Source organism: Cyprinus carpio, chromosome A5, assembly GCF_018340385.1.
Source record: "Cyprinus carpio isolate SPL01 chromosome A5, ASM1834038v1, whole genome shotgun sequence".
Classification (NCBI taxonomy): Eukaryota; Metazoa; Chordata; class Actinopteri; order Cypriniformes; family Cyprinidae; genus Cyprinus; species Cyprinus carpio.
The window spans coordinates 5,273,823-5,297,656 of record NC_056576.1 but is presented as its reverse complement, the minus strand read 5'-3'; the positions used below and the strand labels follow the sequence as shown (position 1 = coordinate 5,297,656).

At 40.3% G+C, this 23,834-nt stretch overlaps 1 protein-coding gene across 1 annotated transcript in view; it reads left to right on the top strand.

The window, feature by feature from the left end:
* The window catches only part of plcd3b (phospholipase C, delta 3b), a 73,110-nt gene that overhangs the window by 17,593 nt on the left and 31,683 nt on the right, over positions 1 to 23,834 (top strand). The window contains exons 3-9 of the mRNA XM_042751906.1: positions 1,048 to 1,276; positions 2,047 to 2,176; positions 2,412 to 2,637; positions 3,023 to 3,224; positions 3,800 to 3,941; positions 4,509 to 4,661; positions 19,143 to 19,265. Coding sequence (XP_042607840.1) covers positions 1,048 to 1,276; positions 2,047 to 2,176; positions 2,412 to 2,637; positions 3,023 to 3,224; positions 3,800 to 3,941; positions 4,509 to 4,661; positions 19,143 to 19,265 — 1,205 coding nt within the window. The remainder of the gene's footprint in view (positions 1 to 1,047; positions 1,277 to 2,046; positions 2,177 to 2,411; positions 2,638 to 3,022; positions 3,225 to 3,799; positions 3,942 to 4,508; positions 4,662 to 19,142; positions 19,266 to 23,834) is intronic.

The window sequence follows — 23,834 nt, the reverse complement described above, 5'->3', positions numbered from 1 at the left end:
ATTAATTAGATAAGGCCACTAGAAAGAATTATGCACCAGTTCAGTTGTCAGTTGAATGCCAGGATGCCTGTAGCTAAGAGACGTGTGAATCCATTGCATAATCCATTGCCGAAGAGAGCTAGGGACATAGTGCCTGGTAGGGGGACATTTTGGGGGTGTTGGCTCCTTCTGTTGTTCTCGTCGTATTTCCTCCATTATATCCCAACAAATGGGTGCTACAGTGACTGAAGGAGGTAGAATTGGTCCTTGGCAGAAGGAAGTTTCATTCGAGTCATATTTTCAAGACAGGGCATCGGCTTTACTATTCTTGCTACCCGGGACGATAAGTGTGTGAACTGGAACCTCGTGAAGAAAAATGACCAGTGGGCCTGTCTTGGATTGAGATGCTTTGCACTCCTGATATATTCCAGATTTTTGTGGTCAGTAATAACTTGGAAAGGATGGTGAGCTCCCTCCAGCCAGTGTCTCCACTCCTCGATATAAACTATATAAACTAATGATCTGTTAAGCATAATATAATGTTTGTAATTGATGTGGAGATAAATTGCTAAAAGATAAAAAAAATCTTTACCAATCACTTTCTATCTGCAGTACAGGGATAAATAAAAATATGAAAACATCAGGTGATTTCCACCATAAAACAAATCTCTGTTAACACTGGCCATGGAAGGTTTGCTCTATAAATCAGTATAAAACTTACTGTTAGTATAGCTGACATTTAGGTTTAGTGTCACAGCCATTTATTTTGTATAAAAAGTAAATCAAACAGCTGACAGGACACAAATATGGGGACCATATTGGAGTAAATAATCTATACTGTATGTTCTACACCACTGCTGTCTACCTCCTGTACACTGGCATGGGCATTTTCTAATTTTAGAGGCTGTTTTGGCTTATTTGGTCTATTGAATTATACATGGTCTGTGTTTTGGCTCAGTCATAGTTTGTTTCCTTATTTGTGTGCTACTGTCAATATTAACAATATCAATTTAAATGTTTGATTAAACTAAGCCAGTTTTAAATTAAACATACCTCTTTTCCTTTCAGTCTCTGTGATGGAAGTGGAGTGTGTGCAGGAGGGTTGTAAGTCTGAGACGTTGAGAAACCTGGCCATCTCACTTCCAGAAGAGCAGTGTCTTACCATTGTGTTCAAGGGAGGAAGGAAGAGCTTGGATCTCCAGTGTGACACTAAAGAGGAAGCCAAGCACTGGGTCCGTGGCATTCAAACCCTGCAAGGCAGAGTCAATAACATGACCCAGAAAGAGAAACTTGACAAATATCCTTCAGCAGATAATCAGATTCAGTTTTACTCTACAGTCCCAGTTTATCGATCTGTGAATGACAAGTTAGAAGTCCTTACTTTTATTTTGTAGGGATTTAGTTATTCTTCTCTTTTGCTTCAGGCTAATAGTTGTTGTTTTTTCTAGCATTTCTTTCCTTCAGTAGGGAACAAGTGTTGATATATTTATCAGTCAGCATTGTGCTCCATCAGAGATTAATTTAGAATTGTTTTTAAATTCCTCAATTTTGACACAGAATTGGAGTTTAAATGTAAGAAGGTAGAATTAAAATAAATATTTTATTTCAATTTGTTGGATATGAAAGTTGGGTAGTTGGGTATGAAATGGATGAAAACAAGGCTGGGAAGGTGAGGGTCTGATCATGGTTATGAGGGTCTGATTATGGTCAGAACCGATTATGTACTTGAGTGTCGATTATTCAGCATATGCAACACTGAAAAGTAAAAAAGACCTCTGGAAAACTTGTCAAGTTAAATAAAGTTTGAGTTTTAAAAACATATCCCCGACCCTATGGTATTTTCTATTTTACTCTACTGCATCTCTCGCTTTTTTAAACGCAAAAACATGTTTTGTGCGAATAGTCACAAAACAATCTGTTGAATAGACTGTATATATGCCCCTCACAGCATCGTTTTCATTTATGATAACAAATATAGCTACAACCCTAACTAATATCTATTGGACATCACAACACATTTAAACTAGGACTGTTTTTTAATCTGTTTATACCCTTGACTGCTCTCATCTGGATCTATGGCTACCTGAAACAAGCTGACATGAACCATGATGGCAAGATGTCATATGAGGAGGTCCAGACCCTTTTCAAGATGATCAACATAGACCTGAGTGAAGAAAATGCTGCCGGCCTCTTCAAGGTCAGCCTTTATTTCCTGGCAGCACTTGACCTGCTTTGGGATGTTTTGAATAAAAACTCTTTAATCACAGAACAAATCTACCTATGATACTGAAAAAAGAGACAATAATGAACACTAAAGACAAAATAAATTTTAAGAATATGAAATAACAATACTGTATATATGCACATTTTTGTACTTTAAATGCAGAAATGAGATTAAATTAATTTGCTTTATAAATGTCTTTGCATATCAGAAGTGTGATAAATCAGCAGACGGACGACTTGAACATGAGGAGATTGAGCTTTTTTGCCGTGAGCTACTACGTCGGCCTGAGCTAGATGCAGTGTTTCAGCAGTACTCTGCGAATGGTTACGTCCTGTCCACTGTGGATTTGCGTGAATTCCTGAAAGACCAGGGCGAAGACCACACTCTTATACATGCTGAGAGCCTCATCCTCACCTATGAGCTCAATGAATGGGGTATTCACACTTTGATTACTATGGTTTTAACACACAATCCTTGGTAGAAACCCTCTAAATTTTCAGTGATAAAAACACAGTATAAATTTGAATGACCTCTTATTTTACAGTAATAATCAATACTTTTTTATTGTAGGGGCTTTCAAACCTGTCCTGGAGCACCCCCAGTACTACACATTTTGTATGTCTCCCTTATTGGATACACCCAATTCTTGCAGTCTCTGCTAATGAGCTGATGAGTTGAATCAGGTGTTAGATGAGGGAAGACATACAACATGTGCAGTGCTGGGGATGCTCCAAGACCCATGTTTTATTGCAGTGTACATTGTTTATCAGGCTTGTGATTTTTGAGCCTAAAGATGCAACTATGTTCTGTCCCATGCAGCCCAGAAGAACCAATTTATGACACCCAATGGTTTTACTATGTACATGCTGTCTAAGGAGAATGATGTGTATAACCCAGAGCATGACAGAGTCTACCAGGACATGAGCCGCCCACTCAGTCACTACTTTATCTCCTCCTCACACAACACCTACCTCACTAAAGACCAGCTAATCGGCGAGAGCAGCATTGATGCTTATATCAGGTACAATGCTCACATATATATTAAAAAAGACAGCACTGGTCCTTTTAGCAGATAATGCATACAAATTTGTATGCATACTAGACAAGATGACTTATTAATTAAAATCTTTTGTACAAAGACAGAAAAAACTCTTTCTCTAAAGCCTTCTACACACTGCATGATTTTAGCAATCTTATAAGATCATTGCAAATCACAATGTGCGACTTAGATCTGATAAACTTGGGTACGACATGTATGCAGACTGTACAATGATGACACCTATTGACTCGTAGGCTACGACTTACTATAGAAGAATAAAACATCATTAGCATGTGACAGTGGTAAACAAAAAGAGCATGATGAATCACACTTTGGCAGTTGTAGTTTTTATGTGTGCTGGTGGAAGTGGTGAAAGAGGAATGTCCTCTTATGTCCTCTCTCACTGTATGATATAAAACCACCGATTAGCAGCCACAATCAAAGAAATTGTCACGTTTGTTTCACGATGATCTAGGACAGCCTAAAATCGTGCAGTGTGTCTCTGGCTTAATTTTGAGCAAATAATGTAGAAGTGTTTATGTTTGTTTGTGGTGCAGAGCTCTGAGTCAAGGCTGTCGCTGTGTGGAACTGGACTGCTGGGATGGGGAAAAGGATCCAGTTATTTACCATGGACACACCCTCACATCCAAAGTGCCATTTAGCGAGGTTTTGAAGGTCATAGCTGAATATGCATTCAGGGTGAGCACAGGAAGTGGCTATTCACCTTCAGCTTGTTGGGTGATGCTTTTATATTTGTATTGTATTCCAGAAAATATATCTAAATTTCCTTAGATACTTAAGAGGCAAAATTACAGATTCAGATATTTTTGCAGAAAAACAAGAAAGTATGTATTTGTATGTTTTTTTTTTTTTTCACCAGACCTTTTAGATTAGACAAATTAGTAGTTAAGTAGATAAATTTGGGTACCTATTTGAAATTCTAATATGTGCATAACCATTTAAATCAAATGGTTTAAATAATTTAAATTATTGATAAAGGAGTGTATGTGTGTGTGTGTGTGTGTATATATATATATATATATATATATATATATATATATATATATATATATATATATATATATATATATATATATATATATATATATGAGCATTTAAAAAAGAAAGAATAACATTATTGCTATGCTATTTTTCCCTAAACAGTTTTGAGTGGTTTTCCTTTTTCCTTCTCCTTTAAAACAAAATAAATACATAAATTAAACAAATAAATACATATGCATACTTGAACATATGCTTATTTTCTAGACTTCTCCATATCCTCTTATTCTGTCTCTGGAGACCCACTGTTGTGTGGAGCAGCAGACTATCATGGCCCAGCAGCTGCATTCAATTCTGGGGGACAAACTGCTCAACAAACCTCTCAATGACAAGCCGCTTCAGTGCCTACCATCACCAGAGGTAGTACAGTCTGACTTTCCCTAATAAAGTTTTAATCAAACATAGTCTAAAACCAATTTGAAAGAGCAGTTTATCTTCCCTTTTGTTTGTTTTGAATTTTATTCAGTAGACAGTGCTTGATGTTCTTGGAATGGTCGTGAAATTGTTCCCCATTGAAAGGTAACTCTCGTTGCATCGTCTAGGACGACCTATGGGAAAACAACTGTTTCACTTTGGTACTGAAGCCTGATTTGTTCACGTTTGTGTAGCTGCACAAACCAATGGCGCTCTAGCTCACCAGAATGGGTGGGGCTGCCTTGCTTTATAAGCCGGCTCAGAGCGCCATCTCATCAGAATCACTCGACTGAAGCGACAGTCAGCAATTTGCGTGCAGCTTATAGCATCTAGTTATGCAACGCTCTTTCGCTTTTCTCAGGGAACCAAGGTTACATTAATAACCGGAGCATTCCCTATCGAAAAGTAAATAATTTTCAAAGGTAACCCTTTACACATTAGTAACCAGAGCATTCTCTACAGTTTTTCCATACATGTTTTCTTTTAATCGTTCATTTTGTATCTCACTTTGGATATTGCCTTGGCATGACCAATCACTGAAGCATCAGTATTACCACATATCATGACAGTGATGCACTGACAGGGGTGCTGTGCAGAGCTGCAGTTGCAGCATAGGCCTTGCATTGGTCGCGTGCAAGCTCTTTGGCTGGGATTTACTGGACTGTCATAAAGAGAAAAAGTAAATTTCATTCAGGGGCCCCAGATTTCCTCTGTCTCAGCAGGTTGAAACCTACTTTTGCAGCAGCAGCCAGACACTGCAAAATCGGAGAGAAGAAATGGCGGACAACCTAATCCGTTCTCATGTACGGGATGAAGAGATGAGCCACAGTACTCATTAAGTATCACAAAGTATCAAAATTAGAGTGGTTATTTTCTCCCTGTCCTGCCAAATGAAGGCACTGGACACAGGAATTGTTCACAGAAAGTTATCTTATGACTGGTTCAGGTATGGAATTGGCACCAATTCCCCAGTGCCCAACAGAAAAGCTCTTCAAACTCTAACCATGAGGTTCCAAAAGAACTAAAAAAAAGTGTTCACATCCCACAAACCCAACTAGGGCTCAGGAGCAAGAAAAAACATAGCAAAAAACAAACAAATGTCAGCACACTGATATAACTGGTCCAAAAAACTTTACTAAAACGTATTTCTACTATCAGGTCTTCATCGTGCACAGACCTAATGAGATTCTCTTTATACACCTCTTTATAGACAATGGGTGATCAACTTGATTAGGCCTTAGCCTCAAAGCACCATGAATTAAAAGTTTTACCAATGGGTTTCTTCCCAATGACTGATCACCCAAAGGGCATGGTAAGCAATTATGGCCACCACGTACACCCTCAAGGTAGAGGGGGTCAAACCTATGGAGAACCGTCCCTGCAGGAACTCCAAAACCGAATCAACTAGGCAGTTAACTGGGACAAGCTGATGATTTCTGCACCATAAAGTGAACACAATCTACTTCAAGGAGTATAGTTTCCTCGTGGAGGGAGGTCTTGAATGGAGTATGGTCTCACCAACCTCAGTTGAGAGACTGGAGTCTGAGTTGGGCCCCCTCAAAGGCCAAACCCACAGCTTCAATAACTACAGGTGGGGGTGAACGACTGCATCCCAATCCAAACACCATTTGTGTTGCAGGAGTCTCTCTCTCACCGTCCCATGTCTAGGAGCTGCTTAAATAGTGTCTCTCCACCAGTCACTGGAATTAGAGACAGGTGTTAGTTATCATGCACTTGACCTCCTTATCTGCTTGTCTCCCTGCTTGTTCCCCCGCTGCAGCCCTCGATTTACCATGGCCCCCTCACAAACACATGAATACATTTGCACATGGTTAAAGGAAAGAGAAAGAGAAAGGGAGTCTGCTGTCTGCTCTAAGTTTCCCTCGGCATTATTTTGTTGCAGACCTGTAATGCACATCCGAGCCACTCAATTCTATATTGTATAAGGCCCTAAACACACAGAATGCATTTTCAGGTTTGAAAACGCGATGTGCATCACACTGCCTTTTTTGGTTGACTTTTTTTAGTTTAGAAAAGAACAGGGCGCTACAGGTTTTGTATGTTGCTAGGCAACCACTGAGTCAGCTGTTCTATTGGTCTAATCAAGGATTATAGCGCGAGTGCTCTAAAATCTTTGGTTTGCTGTTAAATAAACTGTCATATTAGCAGCACAAGTTTCTCCATCATCATTGTAGTCTCCGGATGTTGAAAGCAACTGTCACCAAACTTCAAAATTCCGTCACCACAATGGAAAGCTCGCCTCTCAATTGATTCGATTGGACTATGGAAAAAAATGTGAATGGCGTTGGGCACTTTTCTGCTCAGAGTTGATTTTTTTTTTCAACCTCAGGAGCTCAGAGCGCTCCTACAAAAAAGCAAGGCACAGCACGCAGCTAAAACTTGAGGCGCCCGGGGGACATAAACAGCACGCAAAACGATCAATGCCAATAGAAAACAATTTTAAAAAGGTGCCTCTCACTGCAAAAATGCATTCTGTCTGATCTGGGCCTAAGAATTTCCTTCCTCGAGAAGAAAGTCCAATGGAAGCAGAGCTAAACATTCCAGATAGTGCACTGTTGTACACATCAGGACATTTTATGAATGAACACAGCCAGCCCCTTCGAGAGTTGACTGTATGTGCTCTGCTCCCAAACAAACCACACATAAATCTCATATATTCTCACCCATGATGTAGCAAGGGCAGCGTGAAACATGCAATTTAAAATGCTCATAGGCAAAAGATTGAGGTTGGCTTCCAAACCCTGAGAGAGAGTGCTAGATCCAGGGGGTGAAGGCAGAGAAAGGGCGAGGTTTGTCTCAAGCTGCCATTCCATTTCTCTAAGTGTTCCCAGCAGGAGTGGAGCATTCGCAATGAGGGCACATGCACAATGTCAGCCCCCTCGAGAGATGACCATGGATGTATCCCCACCCATAATGTTTAGTGCAGATAGGGAAGAACACACGGTCTAAAATGCTACCTGTTTTTCTTTTCTTTGTGATTGTAGTGCACAATCAAAGAAAAAAAAAAAGAAAAACAGCCAGCAATTTAGACCGACACACACAGCACTTGCTGAAGGCAAAGAAGCTAATGCTGTTTGTTTGGGATGCACTTTTAACACTAGAACCGCCAGGGGTCGTTGTACACCGAAAAACGCCAGCGGGTAAATTTTAAACACGCACATGACTACTGTTTTGATATGGCTAAAGAACATATTATTTCAGTGTATTATGCCACTGTCTTCACAAAGAAGTCTATATTCATGAAATTATCATGTCTAGTCATCAACTATAGTTTTGTCATGTTGTTTTTTTGTCCAAGGCTTTTTTTATGCAGGCTACACTAAATTATGTTTTATTAACAAGGTTCGGGAGGAGCACGATCAGATAATCAATCAGTCTAGCCCAGCTGGAGCTCGTCAGCTAATCACCCAGCTGGAGCTCGTTAGCTAATCACCTTAACAAGCACAATACAGGAATATATATATATATATATATATATATATATATATATATATATAGCCAACATACCTCTTTTCCACGACAGTCTTCCATCAGTTGGTTTTGCTCCTTTGGCCATAATATCACAGACTTAACTTTTTCTATATAACGACGAGACCCGTACTGGGGATTTTTTTCGTATCCTTCATCGCAACCTGCCGGCCCTAGGCTCGCTCCTTTTCTGCTAGTCACTGCCACCGAGCACCGGGCTTCATCGCAGCCACCGCCTTGCTCGACGAGCAAAATGCCCTCTAAAACACAGAGGCTTACCTCGCCTCCTTAAGTTGCGAGACTTCCAACTTCTTCCCCGACATCCTCGTATCATTCGGCCATGCCAATATATCATCCGATCGGAAAGTGAATAGTGTTAAGCCTGTAGCAAAGCTGATTTATTCAGACGAACCATTCTCACATAGGGTAAATAAAGCGCATCTGTACAATGTATTCTTCACCCCGCAAATTAGCCAAGTCGGCCAGTAGATCGAGCAAAGCCACTTACTCGCCATCACCATCGTCCCGCACAAGACCCGGCTCTCCCCGAGCTCTTGGTCGCAGCGGCAAGCCTCAAATGAGCCTGGGCCGTGCCCCAGTTCTCACCGCAGCAAAACCTCACTTGGTTCTCACTTCGGCTCAACCTTTCACCACAGCTCTTCCGGCCGCAGCGCCACATGTAGCCAGGCCTCCAGCTCTTTTAACAGTTGCTAGCGCGAGGCTGCCTCTGCTAGCGATGCAGGCCGTTTTGCAAATTAAGTTTTTAGGGAAAGACGCTAAAGGTAGGTTGTTCGTTGCTAAAAGTTTTTAAATGACATAACATTATGGATATTGATGTCATTTTTGTAACCATGACACAAAACTGCATAGAACACACAATGAAATTACTCACATTTTCTGCATCAATTTTGACTAGCATTTAACCCAGGGTTTCCCATACATTGATTTATTTGTGGCGGCCCGCCACAATATCTATGTTGACTGCCACAAATAACCACCGCCCCCTATCATCAGCTCCCGTGTCTCACACACACGAGCGTGACTTTAGCACTATATTTTGAAACTTTCAGACCCTTTTAGCATTTTTTTTTCCATAAAAGGTACATACTGACAAACAGAGACTTTTTTGGATAAACTATGGATATTAGCTATGGTTTTGTTCAGTTGGAAGATTTCGCCATTGCTGCCCCCCGAGCGCGAGGTCTGACTTCCCCAGTGCAGTGTCGTCTCTCTCGGCGTCTGTTCTGTGCAGTGAGTGGCAGAGAAGCAGCGTGTTCAGCTGGCCGTACCGCAGCAGACTCGTCAGTAAATGAGTATAAAACTGCGTTCCCAAGCACCTGTCGCTTACTGACTGTCTGGGCTTATAAACATGAACATAGTTCATCTGTTAATGTGCACAGTTTCTTACTCAGACGCAGGCAGTGCGAGCAGGAGGCAAAAACAGGTAATATGGCCACACCTATGCATAGAGGTAGAGGTATGTTGATTTTATCAGACAATGTCACTCTTATAAATCAGGATTTAAGGAGTAAAGTGAGAGTGACTCTTGGATATTAATAAAATTCAAATTTATTTATATTAGTTTTATGTATGACAACAGAAAAATTGTGAATGGCTATTTTTGGGCATTCAGTTGCATACAGTATGTGACAGTTCAGAGAGTAGAACAGATCCAAGGTGCTGAACGCAAACCCAACATCATGACATCATAAATATGCTAATTAATGTGACGTCATCTGCCGCCACAAGTCTCACAAAATCCTGTGGGAAACACTGTTACCTGTATTTTAAATCACACCTTGTACTCCGATAGACAGATAAGATGAAAAAGATTGTTTTTTGACAAAATAAGTTCAACAGTGCACCTAAATAATTAACAATTATTGGTGCAAAATAGGGGTTGAATGATTTTTTTTTTATAAGCCGACTTTTATGTGACTAAAGTCGAGTCGAAGTCGACCAATCGCTGATGATGTCATTAATGAACAAATAAGTCTGGAGCTGTGACAAACTCCTTGTGCACAGCTATGGCATATGACAGCGCTGCCCACATGGCTATTGCTTCTATAACAGCTAATTTTTATAAGTTATTTCACCTTTGGGTCGTTTTATTACTCACAGATTTTTGTTCGTTCTAAATCAGATATAGATAAAGTAGGTATCTAAGGTATCATGAAGAAACTATTAAAATTATTATTATTGAACAAGTGTAACTAGCAGCCTTGCAGGCTGCACAGGCTCTGCAGGATGTCAAAAAAAACCACACCCTCCCTGTGGCCTACAGCAGCTGAAGGAAGCATGAGGCTGTCTCCGCTTGCAACTCAGGCCCACACATCTCAGGCTTTTCCTCCTGTTTCTAATGACCAATTTTCTTTTCAGTAGCCTCCAGCTTCCATAGCAGACACTAGCCCAGAGGCAGATTTAAACGGCAGGCTGCCTCTGCTGACAATGCCCATGCTACTTTTCCTCTTAGCTCCCTGCTTCATTTAATATCACATTGTCTTCCAGATCAAGTTCCGCCTTCCCTCAAGCTTCAAGACACAGTAGGCCATCAGCAAGTTTGAGCCACGCCCCAGAGTTAGCTGCTCCTCACACTGTGTTGCCTCACTCCTCTTCTCAACCAATCATTGTGGCATTTTCAGCTACAGCGCCGCATGCAATGTCGCCCACTGGCATGGCTCCCTAAACTCCTATCCTTTCCACTCCCTTCCTTCTATCTCTGGCAGCAGACGTAAGCGTGAGGCTGCCTCCACTAGCCACTCAAGCTCAGCCACATTACTCTTACCCTTCCTCTACTGCTTTTCCCCAGTAATGGCCAGCAGACCCCGCTGCAGACATCCAAGCAGTGCATCATCAGCCAGCAACGCAAGCATACTTACTGCAGTGCCCCGCTTAATTTGATACTGCCGCCACAGTGCCCCGCTCATTTGATACTGCCGCCGCAGTGCCCCACTCATCTGATATTGCCGCTGCAGTGCCCCACTTAATTTAACACTGCCGCCGCAGTGCCCCGCTCATTTGAGACTGTCACCGTAGTGCCCCGCTAATTTGAGACTGCTGCCGCAGCACCCTGCGTAATTTGAAACTGCCGCCGCAGCGCCCTGCCTAATTTGAGACTACTGCCGCAGTGCTCCGCCTAATTTGAGACTGCCGCCGCAGCACCCTGCCTAATTTGAGACTGCCACCGCAGAGCCCTGCCTAATTTGAGACTACTGCCGCAGTGCCCCCCTTATTTGAGACTGCCGCCGCAGCACCCTGCCTAATTTGAGACTGCCACCGCAGCGCCCTGCCTAATTAGAGAGTGCCCCCGCAGCGCCATGCTTATTTGATACTTCCACCGCAGCGCCCGGACCATTTGATACTGCCGCCGCAGTGCCTCGCTCAGTTGATACTGTTACTGCAGTGCCCCGCTCATTTTATACTACCGCCACAGTGCCCTGCTTAAATTGATAGTGCCGCTACAGGACCTGCTTAATTTGATACTGCCCTCCATCGGTCGTTTTGAGAGTTAGGCTCATTCAGCATCGGACAGGGCTCCCCCTTCCGGTGCAGCAGAGCCGCGGCTCCCTTCGGTAGCAGTGAGAGTCCTCCGTCCGTCGTTTTTGAGCCTTCAGCATCAGACAGGGCTCTCCCTTGCGGTGCAGCAGAGCCCCGCTCCCTTCGGTCATTGAGAGCCCTCCTCATGACGCTTTAAACCATGCCACGTATTCAGTTTAAAGAGGGGCTCTCCCTTCCGGTGCAGCAGAGACGCAGCTCCCTTCTGACGCAGTGAGAGTCCCTCACCTGGCCTCCCATCTTGCTCATCATTCGGCCCTGCGCGCACACTCCACTTTTCTTCACAACACGCATATTTTGGGGGGCCACTCACATTTTCTATCCGGCTGCTGTCTCATACCATTAGCTTCTTTTGGGGAGTTCTCTGGGTTTGGGCTCTTCCCAAGCTCGGAGCCCTCCCTCCGGACAGCACGCCAAATATGCTACTAATTGTTCTACCATATTATATGTGAATCACTATTTGTGAACTTGTGAATCACTATTGATTACAGTCAATATACAGTCATGGCCAAAAGTTTTGGAAATGACAAATTTTGTGTTTTGCAAAGTTTACTGCTTCAGTATTTGTAGATTATTTTTCCACATTTCTATGGTATACTGAAAAACAATGATAAGCATATCATAAGTTTTAAAGGCTTTCATCTGCAAAAAAAAAAATATGAGTCAATATTTACAGTGTAGACCCTTGTTCTTCATAACCTCTACAATTCGCTCTGGCATGCTAAATATTAGCTTCTGGGTCAAATCCTGACTGACGGCGATCCATTCTTGCCTTATTAGTTCTAGGAGTTGATCACAGTTTATGGTTTTCTGCTTGTCCACTTGCCTTTTGAGGAATGACCACTGGTTCTCTATGGGATTGAGATCCATGGAGTTGCCTGGCCACGGATCCAAAATTTCAATGTAATGATCTTCAAGCCACTTCTTTATCACTCTTGCTTTGTGACATGGTACTCCATCATGCTGGAAAATGCATGGATCATCAATAAATTGCTCTTGGATTGTTGGAAGAAGTCGCCCTTGCAGGACGTTTTGATACCATTCTTTATTCATGGCAGGGTTTTTTGGGCAGAATTATGAAACAACCCACTCCCTTGGTTGAAAAGCACCTTTTGGTTGAAATTCACTTTTTCTTCTCCAAACAATAAATTTTCCAGATGTCCCAAACAGTCCCAAACACTCCTCAGGAGGAGACGGTCCTGGCACTTGCTGGACACTCTGGGACATCCTAAAGACTTCTTCACTGCAGTCAAACCTGCAGTGAAGCAGTTCTTGATGGTCCGTTAAATGGTTCCTTCAGGTGCAATATTCTTTGTAGCAATTTCCTTGCATGTGAGTTCCTTTCACATGTGCTGCTGACATGATTAGTCAATTGATGTCAGCTGGTCATTTTGTGTCAGAATCAAAAAACAGTGACATTTTTAAAAAAAAATTTGTGAATTTTATTTTATTTTATTTTATAACTGGCATGGACATGTGTTCAGGACAGAACTCATATCAAATGTGTGAAGTTTGGGGCAGATTGGACATTGTTTGCCTGAGTTACAGCAACTTCCTGTTTCATGGCGAAACATCAAAATTTGTCAGGCTGCCAGGGACACACCCTTCGACAAAAACTAAAGATATTCACAATTTAGTACGGCACAGGCCCTATTAAACTCACCAAATTTGAAGATGATCCAATTACAACTATGGGAGGAGTTTGTTAAAGTATGAGGCCTGAAAATGGCAAAAACTGCACAAAAATCGTAAAGGAAATTCAAAATGGCTGACTTCCTGTTGCGTTTAGGACTTCACTCCAATAGACTTTTTTGTAGGTATTGTACATTACATGCATGTACTGAATTTTGTACACGTACATGAAACGTTGTAGGAGGGATGCTTCATTGAAATTTTATAGGTGGCACTAAACAGTAAAACAGTTCAGCTCACAGATAAAGACTTAAGCTGTAATGCAGACAAAAATATTATACAAATGCTTATAATTCAATAAAATAGTTAAAAATGCTTATACACCATGCAAATAATTATTAGACACGTTGATATTGGGATGATATTTTTTTCCAAGCACATTTTACCAATTCCGAATCAAATAAATCTTAATAACTACTATTCATTCTGTATTTAATCATTTATGAGTGATATAAAATTGTCCATTACAGCTGGAAGTGAAAAACTCCTTATATTCTGGTGTGCAAAATTATTAGGCATGTTTTCTTTTACTGATAAAATGAGCCAAAAAAGAGGTTTAACTCTTTAAAAAAAAAAAAAAAAAAAAAAAAAAATATATATATATATATATATATATATATATATATATATATATATATATATATATATATATATATATATATATATATATATATATATATATTAAATCCCCACGAGAAATATTCAAAACTAATGCAATACAGATACTGCAAAGTTAAGACATGACCATTGGACAGTAAAATGCTCACTGGGTCAGCAGGGTCAGGAAAAAAAAAAACAGGTGGAGAAAAAAGACAATCGTTAACTGTAAAACAATTAATAATTAATGTGAAGAATTGGGTGTGAAAACATCAGGAAGCATTTAGTCTCCAGCACCACCATTTTCCAGAACTGCAACTTTCCTGGAGTCTCCAGAATTACAAGGTGTCAGGTTCTGAAAGATTTTGCTTGGGTAAAAAATCCTAAAAAAATTCTGCACACCTGATTATAAGGAGTTTTTCACTTCCAGCCTTCATGGACAATTATATATCACTCATAAATCATTAAATACAACATTAATAGTAGCTATTAAGATTGATGTGGTTTGGAACTGGTAAATTGTGCTTGGAAAAAAATATCATCAGAATATCAACATGCCTAATAATTATGCAGACGGTGTAAATCAATAAAAGTTTTGGTAACACTTTATAATAAGGTCTCATTTGTTACCATTAGTAAATGCATTAACTAACATAAACTAACAATGAACAATATATTTTCACAGAATTTATTCATGTTAACAGATAACTTTTTTTAATGTTTATGTTTTGAATATTAACTGACATTAAGACATGCTATAAAATTATTGTTCATGTTAACTAATATAGTTAACGTTAATGACTGAAACCTTATTGAAAAGTGTTACTAAAGTTTTATATATTGTTCTATGTGTGTCTTTCACAGTCTTGATGGTTTGGATTAACCCTTTAATTGCCGTATCCCATAAAACCAGACTGTCAGAGGGTTTCTGTAAATGCATTTGCCCGCTGGGCACAGTTTTCCTGACGCTACCGGGGTGGCATTTGCACTTATGGCTTGGGCCTGCCATCGCTGCTTGCAACTATATTTTGGGCCTGAGCCAATGGGCGCATGATCTCAAGACATTGGGGATGCTAAATTGTGAAAAGATTTTTGATATCTCGAACGGTTTGCCCGTGGTGAGACGATGAATTATGACGAGAAATGAGAAATAGGAAGTGTCTAATAACATCCACATACATTATCTGATTTTGATCAAACTTCAGGGGTTTGTTCATTGTATGATGCTGATTGCATAGATGTGACTATTAGGAGCCAAAGTTATAGAGCCACCAACTGGCAGCAGGAAGTGTGTCAAAATGCTTTGAATTCAGCATATTATTTTTACTTAATTTGCTTCAAACTTCATCAGAATAATGTCAAAACACAGCCGATGTAAAACTGTTGAGGGGATATTGATACCTAATATATTGTTGCGATGGCAACATGTCAAACTTACATTTACGTTACATTTACATTTAATCATTTAGCAGACGCTTTTATCCAAAGCGACTTACAAATGAGAACAGTAGAAACAATCAGATCAACGAGAGAACAACAACGGTATACAAGTGCTATGACAAGTCTCAGTAAGTCTAGTACAGAACACGTAGCCAGGGTTATTTTTTTTTTTTTTTTTTGAATATGATAGACAAGAAAAAGAAAAGGTAAGTACTAGTATTAGTTGGTTAAGTGCAGGCAAAAAAGATGAGTCTTTAGATGTTTTTTAAAAATGAGTAAAGACTCAGCTGTTCGAATTCGGGATCGGGAGGTCATTCCACCAGCTGGGCGCAGTCCAGGAAAAAGTCCGTGAGAGTGATTTTGAACCTCTTTGGGATGGCACCACAAGACGTCATTCACTTGCAGAGCGCAAACTTCTGGAGGGCGCATAAGACTGAACTAGTGAGTTTAGGTATGTTGGCGCCGTGCCAGTGGTCATCTTGTAGGCAAGCATCAGTACCTTGAATTTGATGCGAGCGGCTACTGGTAGCCAGTGTAACCTGATGAGGAGAGGAGTAACATGAGCTGTTTTTGGGCTCATTGAAGACAACCCTCGCTGCTGCATTCTGGATCAGTTGTAGAGGCTTGATAGTACATGCAGGAAGGCCCGCCAGAAGAGCATTACAATAGTCCAGTCTGGAGAGAACAAGAGCTTGGACAAGAAGTTGGGTGGCTTGCTCTGACAGGAAGGGTCTAATCTTCCTAATGTTGCATAAGGCAAATCTGCAGGACCGGGTTGTTGTAGCAATATGGTCTGTGAAGCTTAACTGATGATCCATCACAGCTCCTAGGTTTCTGGCTGTCCTGGAAGGAGTTATGGTTGACGAACCCAGCTGTATAGAGAAGTTGTGATGAAACGATGGGTTAGCTGGAACCACCAGCAGTTCAGTCTTAGTAAGGATGAGCTGAAGGTGATGGTCATTCATCCAGCTAGAAATGTCACTCAGACAGGCTGAAATGCGCGCAACTACCGTCGGGTCATCTGGTTGGAATGAGAAGTAGAGTTGAGTGTCATCAGCGTAGCAGTGATAGGAAAAGCCATGCTTCTGAATGACAGATCCTAATGACGTCATGTAGATGGAGAAGAGAAGTGGTCCAAGTACTGAGCCTTGAGGAACCCCAGTAGCAAGTTGTTGTGACTTAGAAACTTCACCCCTCCAAGACACCATGAAGGATCTATCAGAAAGGTAGGAGTTAAGCCACTGGAGTGCGGTTCCAGAGATGCCCATCTTTCTGAGGGTAGACAGGAGAATCTGGTGATTAACAGTGTCAAAAGCAGCAGACAAGTCCAGCAAAATGAGAACTGAGGATTTTGAAGCTGCTCTTGCCAGTCGCAAGGCTTCAGTTACCGAGAGCAGGGCAGTCTCAGTTGAGTGGCCGCTTTTGAAGCCAGATTGGTTGCTGTCCAGGAGGTTGTTCTGTACAAGGAACATAGAGAGCTGGTTGAACACAGCTCGTGTTCTTGAATATTCTTTTCTGGTGATTTTAAGGCAGATAACATGGTCAGAATTTCATGAAACTCAAAACACATATCAGTATTAATGATAGATAGACACTGGCAAAAGATCATAAAAGGGCGTGGAGGAGGCACTCTATAGCGCCACCTTTTGTAAAAACTTGGGGGGCTAGTTCTAGCTACAGACACCAAACTCAGTACATAAATTGTTCTTATCAAGACGGACAACTTTCTAATTCACAGTCATCAGCTACGACCAACAGGAAGTCAGCTATTTTGATTCGAATATGGATTTTTGGAAAAATATAGCGGTGAATTAATGCATACTCCTCAGAGAAAAATTATACTATGCACACCAAACTTTGTCTACATGATGCCAAAACATTGAGGAACTTAAATTGCGGATGAATTTTGGTTAGCTTGAACGGTTTTGCCGTGGTGATTTATTAAAGTAACAGTAAAAAAGGAAACAGTAATTGCCTCTGTGTGTGAAAAGGGGGTGTGTGAGTGTGTGTTTGTGTGTGTGTGCCGAGTGTGTGTGTTGAGTGGGAGGGGGTGGGTGAGGGGCTGGGTGACAGAGAGAGAGACTTAAACATCTCTTTAATCTCCAGAAAAAAAATAAATAAATAATCAGTAATTATTTGTTGGTGGTGGTGGTGGTGTTTTTTTTTTTTCTTCTTCTTCTTCATTACAGCTTAAGAAATCTCTTAGGCCTTATCCTTTTTTGTCAGTTTTAGGGACAAAAATCCTAGAACCAGTTAATTTGTAGGGCTCTGACAACATAATTTATATATAATTAGGTTAATAATTATGTTAATTAAAACATAAAAAGATTTTAAAAAAAATACATACACATGGACTTATACATTTGTTTGTGCTGCAAATAATAATTTGAAACTCATTTGATACTGACCTATGACAGACTTCCTGTGACATGACATTTATCTGAATTTACATAATCTCATGGATGTAACAGTAAAACAGTTCAGCTCACAGATGAAGACTAAGCTGTAATGCAGGCAAAAATATTTCATAAATGCTTATAGATCAATAAAATCATTAAAAAAAATTTTTACCATGTGCATAATATATATATATTTTTTTATTGGTCTTATGGAGTATTCTAAATTGTTGAGATAGTGAATTGGTGGGTTTTTGTTAAATGTGAGCCAAAATCATCACAATTAAAAGAACCAAAGACTTAAAATACTTCAGTCTGTGTGCACTGAATTTATTTAATACACAAGTTTCACAATTTGAGTTGAATTACTGAAATAAATTAACTTTTCCATGACATTCTAATTTATGAGATGCACCAGTAGTATCCCGGCCAAATATTATCCAATACTAATAAACCATACATCAATGGAAAAATTAAATACACAGATATCAAAAGATCTATAAACCCCAAATCCAAACACACGTCCTCCTCCAAGTCACATCATGTTCAGGGTCACATATGTAGGATTTGTTAACTCCTTTTGAGCCTGATCGCTTCTTGAGATCGTCTGGTAGGGCCCTAATAATGGTCCCAAATTTCGACTCGCCACTAAAGGTGACCGCACTTTTGCTGTCCATGCCCCTAAGTTGTGGAACTCCCTGCCTGGGGAGGCAAGCACGGTATCCTCTTTTATATATCTTCTTAAGACTCACTTTTATCGCATGGCTTTTTCCTTATCTTGATTGTTGTTTTGAAATGTGCTATATATAGAAATACATAAATAAATAAACAAATAAATACAAATAAAAATTATGCAGAGCACTAGCAAATATAGGACTAAAAATTCAAAGCAATAGAAAACAGGTTAGAGCAGGTGAGTGGCTGTGATAAACTGAGTGAGCAAGAGAACAAGAGAACAAGAAAATGGCAGTGAAAAAGAGGACAGCTATCAAGCACAGTCCTGACACAGATATAAAGATATCTGCAAAGTGCCTTTGAATACATTTGTGTATAATCTATTGTCATTTGTCTGTCTCATAGATAGATTTTATAGATTTCACTTTTAATATGTGCATAATGTCAATATTTAATAATAATGTATAATAAAATAATAATACATGGATAATAAATAATAATCAGGATCATTAGCAACATTGACCAATTGAAATGATGATATAATGCTAAAATATAAATATTTGTGGTGATCTCTTTCTGGCAGGACCTAAAAGGGAAGATCTTGATAAAAGCAAAGAAGATCAAAGTGGAGCAGGACAGCTCCAGCTCTGACTCAAGCTCCTCAGATGATGAATCTAAAACTGAAAGCAAACCTAAAGCACAGAAGGTCAGTGTGTATATCTGTACATCATGCTTTTGTATTTTCTAAAGCAGGGGTGCCTAATGCTGTTCTTGGAGATGTATCTTCCTGCAAAGTTCAGCTCCAACCCTTATCATACACAAGTTAGTCAGATAGTTAAATGATTAGTTCACTTCCAGAATAAACATTTCCTGATAATTTACTCATCCTCATGTCATCCAAGATATTCTTTCTGATCAAGATGTCTTTCTGTCTTCAGTCATAGAAAAAAAAAAAAAAAAAAAAAAAAAAAAATAATATATATATATATATATATATATATATTTTTTTTTTTTTTTTTTTTTTTTTTCTATGGTGCTCAATGGTTTGAACGTCCAAATTGCAGTTTTCTACGCGATCCCAGCTGAGGATTAAGGGTCTTATCTAGCAGACCGATTGGTCAATTTCTAAATATATATATATATATACTGAACAAAATAATAAACGCAACACTTTTGTTTTTGCCCCCATTTTTCATGAGCTGAACTCAAATATCTAAGACTTTTTCTATTGGCATGCTGACTGCAGGAATGTCCACCAGAGCTGTTGCCCATGAATTGAATGTTCATTTCTCTACCTTAAGCCGTCTCCAAAGGCGTTTCAGAGAATTTGGCAGTACATCCAACTGGCCTCATAACCGCAGACCATGTGTAACCACACCAGCCCAAGACCTCCACATCCAGCATCTTCACCTTTACCTTCACCTCCAAGATCGTCTGAGACCAGCCACCCGGACAGCTGCTGCAACAATCAGTTTGCATAACCAAAGAATTTCTGCACAAACTTTCAGAAACCATCTCAGGGAAGCTCATCTGCATGCTCGTCATCCTCATCGGGGTCTTGACCTGACTGCAGTTCGTCATCGTAAACGACTCGAGTGGGCAAATGCTCACATTCAATGGTGTCTGGCACTTTGGAGAGGTGTTCTCTTCGCGGATGAATCCCGGTTTTCTCTGTACAGGGCAGATGGCAGACAGCGTGTATGGCGTCATGTGGTTGAGCGGTTTGCTAAAGTCAAAGTTGTGGATCGAGTGGCCCATGGTGGTGGTGGGGTTATGGTATGGGCAGGTGTATGTTATGGACAACAAACACAGGTGCATACTATTGATGGCATTTTGAATGCACAGAGTTACCGTGACGAGATCCTGAGGCCCATTGTTGTGCAATTCATCCACGACCATCACCTCATGTTGCAGCATGATAATGCACAGCCCCATGTTGCAAGGATCTGTACACAATTCCTGGAAGCTGAAAACATCCCAGTTCTTGCATGGCCAGCATACTCACCAGACATGTCACCTATTGAGCATGTTTGGGATGCTCTGGATCGGCATATACGACAGTGTGTTCCAGTTCCTGCCAATATCCAGCAACTTTGCGCAGCCATTGAAGAGGAGTGGACCAACATTCCAAAGGCCACAATCAACAACCTGATCAACTCTATGTGAAGGAGATGTGTTGCACTGTATGAGGCAAATGGTGGTCATACCAGATACTGACTGGTTTTCAGACCCCCCCCAATATAGTAAAACTGCACATTTTAGACTGGACTTTTATTGTGGCCAGCCCAAGGTTCACCTTTGCAATAATCATGCTGTCTAATCAGCATCTTGATAGGCCACACCTGTGAGGTGGATGGATTATCTCGGCAAAGGGGAAGTGCTCACTAACACAGTTTTAGACAGATTTGTGAACAATATTTGAGAGAAATAGGCCTTTTGTGTACATAGAAAGAGTCTTAAGTATTAAAGAAGAGCAGAGTCCACACCACAACTATAACGATAAAGACAAAGAAAAACGATATCGTTGGAATCACTTTCAAAATGATTTTTTTTTTGCAGTTAATGAATAAAAAATCGATAAAATCGATAAAAGATTGACAGCCAATCAGAATCCATCCTGCTGTAACAAGCTTGAGAATTTAAAGTGCCAGGCGAGCGTGCGCTTAGAATAAACAGAAGATATCGTTCGCTGGTGTGGACGCTAATATCGTTATCTTTATAGTTATCATTCTTGGTACGAACGGGCCTTTAGATCTTTGAGTTCAGATCATGAAAAATGGGGGCAAAAACAAAAGTGTTGCATTCATAATTTTGTTCAGTGTATATATATATATAAAGGGTGTACTAGTTCACAGAATTCATGGTTTGGTACGTACCTCAGTTTTGTGGTCACGGTTCGATATGAGTTAAGTACAACAGGAAATTAATTATTTTTATTTATTTTGAATAGACAGTAATGCTACATGAAACACGAGCAGTTGTTTTGTTTGAATTAGATTGTATAATTTCAAGATTTAAAGCATAAACAGACCTTTTGATTTGTGAAATTATGCTACATAAGACAACTACACAAAAGAAAACACCAGACTTGCTAAATGAAAATGACAGCAGGTGGCGCTTATGGAACAGCAGTGATGCAGCATTTCCTTGGGCAGTGTATGAGGTAAGAGGCCCTTGAAACATTTCTGGAGATGCTCAGTTCCTCTCAGAGATACATTCATATAAACCCTCACATATTTGTCTTTCTGTATTTCAAGCATCGCAAACAGTGAGCTTGATCTGCCTGGTACAGTACTTTCTCCTCTTTACAGATTTCGTAACAAATTCCCAAATTACATTTTGGGAAATGATGGCAATGCAGTTTGTGTGCAATTCTGGAATAGCGATTGGCCAAAATAAAACTTAAAACTGATTCCAATTTACAGTCAGTCGACCAGTTAATCTAGAACCCCAAACTTTCCCACATTGCTGATTTAAAACAAGCGTCTGAACTCGCCATTCTTGTTTTGGATTGGTGTGTAGACCATCTCTTCTTATCATGGTGTTAATGGCGCAGTGGATAAGACACATGCCTTTGGTGTAAGAGACCCGGGTTTGAATCCACTGTGAGACACCAATGTGTCCCTGAGCAAGACACTTAACCCCTAGTTGCTCCAGAGGCGTGCGACCTCTGACATATATAGCAATTGTAAGTCGCTTTGGATAAAAGCATCAGCTAAAAGAATAATGTAATCATTTATGTTGTGATGGTAAGCATTGCATTACCGCCAGTGTTGGGGTTAACACATTACAAGTAATGCAAGTTATGTAACCAGATTACTTTTTTTCAAATAACTAGTAAAATAACGCATTACTTTTTAATTTACAAGAAAATATCTAAGTTACTTTTTTTCCCATTTATTGATTGAAAGATTAAAGGGTTAGTTCAGCCAAATATTAAAATGATGTAATTAATGACTCACCCTCATGTCGTTCCAAACCCGTAAGACAGGTGTGTCCAATCCTGTTCCTGGCGATCGATTGTCCTGCAAAGTTCAGCTCCAACTCTAATTAGTCACACCTACCTTTAATTTTCAAGCGATCCTGAAGACATTAATTAGTTGCTTTAGGTGTATTTGATTAGGGTTGGAGCTAAATTTTGCAGGACAGTCGATTGCCATTAACAGGGTTGGACACCCCTGCCGTAAGACCTCCAGAAAGGTAATAAAAACATCATCAAAGTAGTCCATGTGACATCAGAGTGTCCGTTGGAATTTATTGAAGCATCGAAAATACATTTTGCTCCAAAAATAACACAAATTACGACTTTATTCAGCTTTTTCTTCTCTTCCGGGTCTGTTGTGAACACGGCTGCTGTGACTGTTGACGTACGACGCTGCTGACGTGTTTTCTGGTGCGCCCAATAACAAAGATAACACGTCAGCAGCGTCATACGTCAGCGGCGTCACTACAGTGTTGTGAATGCGCTCACAACACACCAGGAAGAGAAGAAAAAGCGGAATAAAGTCGTAATTTTTGTTATTTTTGGACCGAAATGTATTTTCGATGCTTCTATAAATTCCAACGGACCCTCTGATGTCACATGGACTACTTTGATGATGTTTTTATTACCTTTCTGGACATGGACAGTATACCGTACATAAATTTTCAATGGAGGGACAGAAAGCTCTCGGACTAAATCTAAAATATCTTAAACTGTGTTCCGAAGATGAACGGAGGTCTTACGGGTTTGGAATGACATGAGGGTGAGTCATTAATGACATAATTTAAATTTTTGGCTGAACTAACCCTTTAAGTAAAATGTTACTTTAGTTCTAGAATAAATATGTACATGCATTAATTAATTTCACGCACTCACAAAAAAAGTTTGATTTAGATTTAGCCCGTGTACTGTAGCTGCACAAACCAATGGAGCTCTAGCGTGGCAGAATGGGCGGAGCCAACCCCTATATAAGTCAGCTCAGAGCGCCATTTCATCAGAACATTCACCTTCAGCAATGAGGGTCATCTCTTCGCTGTCACTTGACGGAAGAAGCCGAAGAAGGAAAATAAGCTCTCTCTGCTCTCTGCTGTTCAATGGGAGTCCTCCAGGTATTTCAGGCCAAACTTCTCCGGTCTATGGACGAGTCTGGCCAGGATCACAAGATTTGGCCCTGCGTACCAAGAAAGCAATGGCCCAGGCTGAGAAATGGCCTTCCTCAACTTGCCCGTCTCGTCAAAAGGGCTATTCGGCCCAGCCGTGGATGGGTTTGCTGAGCGTTTTATGGAGGCACAG